The 8,369-nt window shown below is 58.5% G+C and overlaps 1 protein-coding gene across 2 annotated transcripts; it reads right to left on the bottom strand.

Annotated features, from left to right (window-relative positions):
• Positions 1 to 1,003: 1,003 nt before the first annotated feature.
• Positions 1,004 to 8,162, bottom strand: DNAJB2 (DnaJ heat shock protein family (Hsp40) member B2). Of its 2 annotated transcripts, XM_081243048.1 has the most exons (10): positions 8,072 to 8,161; positions 7,694 to 7,794; positions 6,940 to 7,049; positions 5,830 to 5,883; positions 5,521 to 5,643; positions 4,683 to 4,775; positions 4,349 to 4,451; positions 4,089 to 4,159; positions 3,028 to 3,234; positions 1,004 to 1,922 (listed from the first exon to the last, which is right to left on the bottom strand). In XM_081243048.1, the coding sequence occupies exons 2-10, from the start codon at positions 7,756 to 7,758 to the stop codon at positions 1,912 to 1,914; spliced, it is 837 nt and encodes a 278-aa protein (XP_081099174.1). In that variant the 5' UTR covers positions 7,759 to 7,794; positions 8,072 to 8,161; the 3' UTR covers positions 1,004 to 1,911. The 2 variants fall into 2 exon arrangements, with proteins under 2 accessions (XP_081099174.1, XP_081099173.1); XM_081243047.1 differs by having other exon boundaries at positions 1,902 to 3,234; positions 8,072 to 8,162.
• Between the last annotated feature and the right edge of the window lie 207 nt (positions 8,163 to 8,369).

Genomic DNA, 8,369 nt, shown 5'->3' with positions numbered 1-8,369 from the left:
GCATGGAGGTACTCGGGAGTTAGGGCCACCTAGCCTTGCCAAGGTTCCGACCCGTCACATGAATAATGGGCGGGTACCACCCGTCCTGCGCAGGGAGCGAAGGGACCAGTGAGTGGACCACAGGCCCCTCACCCTTCACCTGTGCTCTGCTGAGGTTCAACACCACTGGTTTGTCATCTCAAAGGCCGGACGTGGGCAAAACAGCCATTTTACAAGCTTCCAGCAGATTCTCTCTCTCTCAAGATAGAGGCTTGACATTCCTCTTTCAGGGCAGGCTGCTTCCTTGCTTTGAGAAAAATACAATATAGACCCTTTGGCCACTGAAGATGAAGCCAAGTGCTCATCCCGGAATGGAAGAGAGAGTTGGTGGGGAGCCACACCTCCCCGCTTGACAATAGAAAGGTGCTTGTCAAAGGTGGCTGGGAGGGCATCTCTGCAGGTGTCTGGAGAGAAAAGGGGGAGAGGTACCTGGCTTTCTCCTCCCTGGGGCCCTGATGAGTTTGGGGCCTGGACCCTGGGTGGGGTGGACGTGTGCCACTCCACATGGAGGCAGGCCTCTGACACTGCCCACTGGCCTTAAGCTAAGGAGACCTGTGGAGGGCACTCAGTCTCTGGGCCTTGGGAGGAGGTTTTTACAGGTTTTTCACCACGTGTTCCCGGCTTTCTGTCGGCCCCATGCTTTCAGTCAAGTCATTACTCAGTCTGGTCCTAGCTGTGCCGCAGAGTACTAGGTGGTGGGACCCTGCGTAAGGGGAACAACAGCTGCCTGGGGAAAGCCAGCTGTGGGGCCCCAAGAAGTGAGGGCAGAAGAACGAGCATTTCATGGACATCTACAACGTACTCAGAGAGGGCCACCTTGGTCAGAGAGGGGACTTCTGTCAGCTGGGAAAGCCTGCAACCTCTGGATGCCTGGGCAATAAAGGGAGGTGTGTCACCCGCTGCTCCCCCAGGGGTCCCCCCGCCCCGGGAAAGGAAGCACAGGGAACACGGCACACCACCAAACTCTCGAAACTCAGCTTTATTGAGTTCCAGTGTCTCCCTCTTGGTCTGAGCTCAGCCCCGCTGGCTTTGATAGGTCTCTGAGACTCAACGGCCCAGGGTCTGGCAACACCCCGGCTCCACCACTCCCCTCCCCAGCCACCGGGCTCCCCAGGGAGGGAGGAGGAGAGGCAGCTTCTGTGGTGTTGGAGAGAAAGAATGGGCAGCGGGGTCAGAGGCCGAAGAAGCCATACAAGCAGCAACATGCCCAGAGCACCCACCACACACCAATTCCAGCCACACACCGCCCCCCCCCCCGCCCACCACCACCACCGAGAGGGCTAGCTTCCAAGCTCCCACGCCTGTCAGCCTTCTGAGACCAAGCCCTGCTTAGCCGATCAGCCGTGGCTCATTCTCAGACCCCGGGGCTGCCCACAGCAAAAGAGCCTCTCCGAGATGCCACAGGGCCTTGACTGGTACACTCTAACCCCGGTGCTAGCAAGAGGTGTAAGGGGAAACAAAGCTCAGACCATTACCCCTTCATCCACATTCTTGCCACCCCTGCCAGGGACAAATCAAAGAACACGATCGCCCCATCTCACAGTGAGTTAACAAGCCGACCAGGGCTGGAACTACATGTCCCAAGATGCACAGCTCCGTAACTGTGCACCACTTCCCCCAAGCATGATCTAACAGAAAGGAGGCATGGTGCGTTGCATTCTGGGACTTGTAGTCCCCAAGAGACAGCACCAAACACCCAGGGAAGCGTTTACAGGCTAAGACTACTTCCCACCCAGCCCCCACCCACCACCCAGGCCCGGCTCTACGCTCAGCATGGGCGAGGGAGAGGAATGGAGGGTCCCCTCCCAGTGCACAGGGTTGGGCGCTGTCCTGTTGGAACTGTGCAGCCATTCTGGGTCCCGGACATCCAGCTCAGAACACATCTGGGGAGAGAGCGGGGGCGGGGTGACAGGAGAGAGGGTCAGCAGCAAGCCGTGGAGGACGGAGCTGAGCATGCAGCCCTGGGCTAGCCCTGTGGCCTCTCCCTGAGCCCTGATGCATGGTGCAGGAGGATGGGGTATGGTCCCCTCTTAAGCCTCCCTCCTGGGGCAACCTGGCCTTATCCCCCCTCTCCAGGGTTAGCCGGCCTCACCTCTGGCTAGTCCCAAGGCCTGGGGCAGGCTGAGGCAGCAAGAGGAAGGGAGGAGGAGTAGGCTCCGGTTCCGAATCTGGACGGCCGAGAGGCTCCCGCCCCACCCAGCTAGTCTCCCCGGAAGACCTTATGGCCCTACTGGCCACAGAATCTTCCTCGCCACAAAGAGGCCTTCTGGGGAAGCAAGAAGGGAGTCCCAGCCAGACGGCAGTGAAAGCAAGCGACGCGGCCCACGGGGAATTGCAGAGAGAAGAGTGCGAGGGAGAAGCAGCACCAGGAGGGAAGCAACAGAGACGTCAGAGCTCAACACTGCGCAGAAACCAGGGTGGGGTTGTCTGCAGCCGGATAAGGAGAGCCGTGGCTGCCGACTCTGGCTCAGAGAACCTCAGGCCAAGTCCTCCTTCCTTAATATCATCAGCAACACAGGTGGCAGAAGACCTGGGCACGAAAGGCCTGACCCAAGCCACTAATGCCCCTTTAAACTCCCTGTCTGGTAAGAATAAGTGAATCCTGGCTCCTCAGGCCCTCCCACTGCCCTGAGGCCCCCCACCCTGGGCTTTGCCAGGGACCTATCAGCCGTGGGCTGAGCACAGCAAATCCTGACTCCACGCTGGAGGGGGGTGGACCAGGGAGGGAGCACGGAGGTGGAGAGGGGCTCCTGCAACTCAGGCCACACCCCTCTCTGCTCTCCTGACAGTGAACAGGACCCCTGGCCCCCTGAATTGGGTGGGTTGGGCCTGGTGATCAGAGGATGAGGCAGCGAGACGCCTTCTCCTCCGGAGATGGGCTGGATTTGGCTGTGTCACCCCTTGCACCCTCATGGGTCTCCCCCACGCCTGGGTCGTGGTTCTGGGCCTTGGGCTGCCCCTGCCGTCGACGCTGTGCCCCCCGCCCACCTGCTGGTTTCTTCCCAGCTGCCTCCATCTCTGACAGGCTGTAGGCCATGGCAAGCTGCAGGTCCTCGTCATCCTCAGAGAGGTCGCTGTCAGGGGGTCGCGACACAGGGGTCTGCCGGACCTGTGTGGCCCCTGACCTGGAGGTGACAGACTGTTGCTGCTCGCGACGGCTCAGCTCCAAGCCCAGTGCCAGGTCATCCGGGATACCTGTGGGAGTAACAGCCACCATGAGGCCCTCTGATCCAGGCTGCAGGAATCTGGCCAGGCTGCCTCATGCAGCAGCCACTCTGACCACTTACAGCCCCTCCTCTGGAACTGGTGTGCATGCATTTTGGCACCTAGCGCAGTGGTTATGAGCATGGCCAGGCATTCGGCTCCAGCAGGTATGAGCCGTCTCCTTTGGCAAGTTACTCAACCTCCTTAAGCCTCCCTTTCCTCATCTATAAAATGGGAATGACGTGAGTGCCTGCATTGTCAAATTGTTCCAGTGATTAAATAAGAGAGCCCATGAAGAGCCTTTAGCACACACAGCTCCCAGAGTCGGGGGCATAAAAGGGTAGTCATGGCGACCATCCTGTACTGCGCGGCAGCGCTGTGGGAAGGAGAGTTCAGCTCCAGGAGCCCTGTGTCCTGAGTTTCATTCCTGGCTTTACCCTTTGCTAAGTAGGTCAAAGCCTTGGGCCCGGGGCTACTTGGGAGTTAGGGCCATTTAGCCGTGCTGAGGCTCAGTCTCCTCAAACGAAAAGTAGGGCGAATGCAAACTGCCCTGCTTTCCCCCGGCTGTTTTAAGAATACAAGGGATGTGGTGTGTGCTCAAGTGCTTTAAACATAGTCCAGTGCTCTGAAAACTCCAGGCACCCCACTCGCGATGACGGCGACGAGCTGGCCCTCTGAGACTCCACAATTCTCTGTCCCAGCCCCCTTCCCCGGGATCACCATCTCCGACCCTGCCAGTCTGGCCTCCCTGCCCCAGGGGCGTTCAGAGAGGAGCAGTTAGGGGAAGGGGCTTTGGGGCCTGGGGCTTCCTGATCGGGATTGGGTAGCAGAGCCGTGTTGCTCACCATTGATTGTGACAGACTTCAGCTGCCCGTCCTCCTCCACTTCCACCCGCTCCTGCCCGTTCTCCATGATCCTGGGGGAGATAGCACGGTTCATTGGGCGGGCATGCCCGAGTCCTGCGGGCGCCCGTCCAGGCTCCGGGACGTCGCAGTGGACAGGGCAGTCTGCGCCCTGCCCTCAGGGAGCTGCTCTCCAGGCGTATGCGGCTCCGCTCCACCCCCACCCACCCCACAGCCCGTATGGTCCCGGAAGGAGCCCTCACCTGCGCGTCGTGATGCGGCGTCCTTGGACAAAGGTGGTAGATGTAGAAACAGAGCGAAAAGCACCAGCCCCAGGACTGAAGGAGAAAGATGAGGAGGAGAAATCTGGCATTGGGACAAAGGAGGAGGAGGAGGAGGAGAAGAGGATGTTAGACAGAGGCTGTACCAGGCAGGCTGCACTCACAATGGACCAGGAACCTCTGTGGGGTCTCCCCGCAGAGCTGCCCAGAGGCAGGGTTCCAGAGACACAGAGAGAAGGCGTGGGAAGGTAACAAGCTGAGGCGAGGGGCTCCAGGACTCCAAACGCTTGCAAGCATGGGAAGGGACGGCACTTACCGGAGTGTCCAGGGAAGGAGGAAGAGAAGGTGAAGAAAGGGCCCGAGTGTCGGGCACTCCGGTTCTGAAGCTCTGAGAACGCGCCCAGGTCGTCTGCAACCAGTAAGCAGATGAACCATCATCTGGTGAAAAGATCCCCCGACCCCTAGAATGTGTGAAGCCTGCTCTGATGTCTCGAAATATAAGCTGCTAAGCAACTGGGTACATTTCTGATTTTTTTCTTTTTTGTTTGGACTGATTTATAAATTAAATTCCTTTTTAGTATTATTATAAGAAAAAGTTCCCTGGTCAATTCTGGCCACTATGAAGAATAAAGGAACGGGGGTGGGGAATAGCTCCTTTAGTCTTATGCAGATAAGCCTGGTGTGATGTCAGGCAGACACAGCTACAAGCCCCGGCTCCGCCATCGGCTGTGTGACTGTAAGCAAGTTTTCTGAATGTGCCTCAGTTTTCTCATCTGTAAATGCGGATAAAATTATCTACCTCACAGGGTTCATTTAACCATTCAAAAAAGTGGTATCTGTTGTTGTTTGTAACGGCATTATTACTGTCCCATGATGCTCTGAGTCTTGCTTTCATGGCTGTCACTGTGGAGGTTTAACAATGAATTATTGTTATCATTTAATAAGGCGAGTCTCTGAAGTGTCACTACAGGGTCACGCGGATTCTGGAATGTGTAAGGTTCTGTCCCAGAGCTCACTGGATCCACCCACACAAAATCTTCTGTCCGTGGAATTCTGCTTCCCTCTCAGCCTCCTGCCTAAGGGCCTCCCAGCTGATGGAGAGCAGGCCTGGAGGGAGAAGTCGAGCTTGTCAGAGGCCTCCCGAGTCCACTCACCAAAGAGCTCTGCAAAAGGGTCACCACTCCCGAAGAACTCCCGGAAGACCTCCTCCGGGCTGCGGAAGGTGAAGGTGAAGCCAGGGCTGCCACTGCCAGCTTCCGCCCGACACGGGCCAGTACCTGAAGGAGAGGCAGGATGAGGAGGGGGCTTAGGGCGTGCACCCTGCCCTGAGCCAGGGGCCCCCCCTAAGGCACGGAGACTCCGGGAGCCTCGAGAGCAGTGAGAGCAAGCATCCACTGCAGGAATCTGCCCTCCCCCTTCCTCCCTGACCCACTTCCATCCCTGGGCGCCCCCGCTCCACCTACCTGCCCCAGTCAGCCCTTCCCGGCCATAGTGGTCGTAGATCTCACGCTTATGCTCTGGAAAGAGAGAACAGATCATTTCTCCCTCCCTCTGGGATGACGGCCTCCCCTTCCAGGCTAGGGCCCTCAGAGGACTGGCCAGAGACTGACAACTGGGGGGCAGCAGGTTGCACAGGGGACATGCGCTACAGGTTTCAGCAGCAGCTCAGCCCTTCACATAAGTGGCTCCTTCTCATCTGTAAAATGGACACAACAACAGCACCGACCTCAGAGTTGCAAGGATTAAATACGATAATCCACCTAGCACAGTGCCTGATACATAGTGCTTCGAAAATGTTAGCTAATCATTACTGTGTTATTATTAATCAGGGCCTAGCCTAAATGTCACAGAGAGACCTTTCCTGACTAACTGGTGCCTAGTATTCCCTATTCCTTATCACATCACCCTGCTACGTTCCTCTGGAATAGTCTTGTCTATGCATTCACTTGGTTAATGTGGGCCTTCCCTGACCAGACTGCCATAAACCCATCAGGACCCATAGCGCCCGCTTGTCCTCCATCGTTCCTCGGCACCCAACAAGGGCCTGGCACCATAAGCACTCAATGAATATTTTTTGAATGAATGAATGAAAGACCTGGAGTCATATTCCTCGAGCAAGTTACTTCACCTCTCTCAGCCTCAGTTTCCTTGCCTGAAAAATGGGGGTGATAAATCCTGTCTCACAGGATGGCTGTGAGGACTCATGGAGATTACAACTACCAAGGCCTGGCATAGAGGAGGCTCGGCACACCTTGGTTACCTGCCCTGCTTCCTTCCCCTTGTCAGGATCCATGCTGCAAGTAGCAGACCCTGGGGAGCAGACACTGAGACAGGGGATCAGGGGAAGAATAAAAGGGTGCTTGACACACAGTAGGTGCTCCTCTGAATTGAAACAAACAAACAAACGAACAAATCCCAGAGTCCCTGTGGGAGGGGGGCACTTAAATACCAGGTTGGGAAAAGCATGGAGGAGACTGGGGTGGTGGCAGCGTGGCTTTGGGAAGGCGTGTGAGGGGCCATGAAGAGGGAGTGACAGGTGCTGCGCTGCCCCGCCCCCTGCCCCTGGCCCTTACTGTCCGACAGCACTTCGTACGCCTCGGCCACCTCCTTGAACTTCTTCTCAGCAAACTCTTTATTATCTGGGTTCTTGTCTGGGTGCCACTGTAAAGCCTTCTTCCGATACCTGCAGGAAGTGGGTTCAGAGGGGAGGGTCAGGAGACAAACGCAGGCACTTCCCACTAGGGAACAGAATGACCCACTTCCTGTTAGCCCACTATAGCCCTTCCACCGCTCAGATCCCGGCCCATGCCAGCTACTAGGGCTGCCCCTGCAGCAATGTTTTAACGGAGTCCCTATCTCGCCCCTCTGCAGCCAGTGCTGGGACTATGTACTTGTATTAGACGTGAGGATGAGAAAGCCCCAGGCCTAACGCCTCGCTGGGGCTCGCTGGGGCTGGGGTTGCTAAGGACGTGGGTACATGTGGCCATGGCGGGGAGGGGCACAGTGCTTGAGCATCTTTGCACTGCATCCTGAGAAAGCCCACACCTAGAGGCTGGGGGTTGGCGAAGGAATAAAGGGGAAGGGAGGGGATGGGGGGACTGTACTGGAAAAGAGCTCACACTGCACCTTCCAGCGGAGCTTCACGCTGTAGACTTTCTCCTACTCATCCAGGGGTCTCCTTCCTCCCTACAGGGGTCACTCTCTGAGGGAGGCCCGCAGTCCTTTCTAAGGACCTGGCTCTCTCAGCCCCGCCTCTGAAGGGCCCCAGGGTGGTGGAGCGGGGGGAGGGGGGTGAGTGGCTTTCTGGTGCACAGCGGAGGCACTTACGCCTTTTTGATGTCATCAGCGGACGCACTTCGCGGCACGTCTAGGATCTCGTAGTAGGATGCCATGGCAACTCGTCAGTCGTCAGGAGGGCCTCCTTGGGGCTGCAGTAGAGAAGGTAGAGTCAGGCGGAAAGAACCGAGAGCCCCTCCCCGGGGCTGGAGACCCCGGGGGCGGCGGGAGGCGCTCCCAGGGGGCCGCGGAGCCTGCGGGCTCTTCTCGCGGCCGGTGACTCGGCTCCCTCGGGCAGCCTTATCGGCCCTCGCAGGCCGGTGCCACGGGCTATCTCGGGGCCCGGGGCCGGGGCGCCCTATCGCAGCCCCCAAACGCCAGCAGCCCGGCCCAGGGCCCCCCAGCCTGACCGGGGCCCCCCGCCCGCACCTCCGCCGCCGGGAGTCCCTGGCCTCTTGGAGCGCCCCGCCCCTGCCCCCCGCCGGGAACCGTCTGGCACCGGCTGCCCGGCTCGCGGCTGCTGCGTAGGACGCGGCAGGCCCAGCTGTGCGCGCAAGCATGCGTCAGCGGCACGGAAACTACTAGAGACCCAGAGGAGGCCGGCTCGGCCTGTCACCTTGGGGGGTGGAGGAGGGGGGGGTGTGCTGCTGCAGGGGCTGCCGGGAGATGGAGGCGGAGCCGGCTATTTTGGGCTTGTACCAGGACAACGTCATCCCCAGATGGGACC

Source organism: Mesoplodon bidens (assembly GCF_964165515.1).
Source record: "Mesoplodon bidens genome assembly, chromosome: 8".
NCBI classification, from domain to species: domain Eukaryota; kingdom Metazoa; phylum Chordata; class Mammalia; order Artiodactyla; family Ziphiidae; genus Mesoplodon; species Mesoplodon bidens.
This window is presented reverse-complemented; position numbering and strand designations above follow the sequence as displayed.

Coding starts and splice junctions, on each gene's coding strand:
- DNAJB2 (XM_081243047.1), bottom strand. CDS start 7,758: ATGGCATCCTACTACGAGATCCTAGACGTGCCGCGAAGTGCGTCCGCT. Junction 4,776..5,520: donor CCCTTTTGCAGAGCTCTTTG/GTGAGTGGACTC, acceptor TACTGGTTGCAG/ACGACCTGGGCGCGTTCTCA. Junction 4,452..4,682: donor CTCCTTCCCTGGACACTCCG/GTAAGTGCCGTC, acceptor TCCCAATGCCAG/ATTTCTCCTCCTCATCTTTC.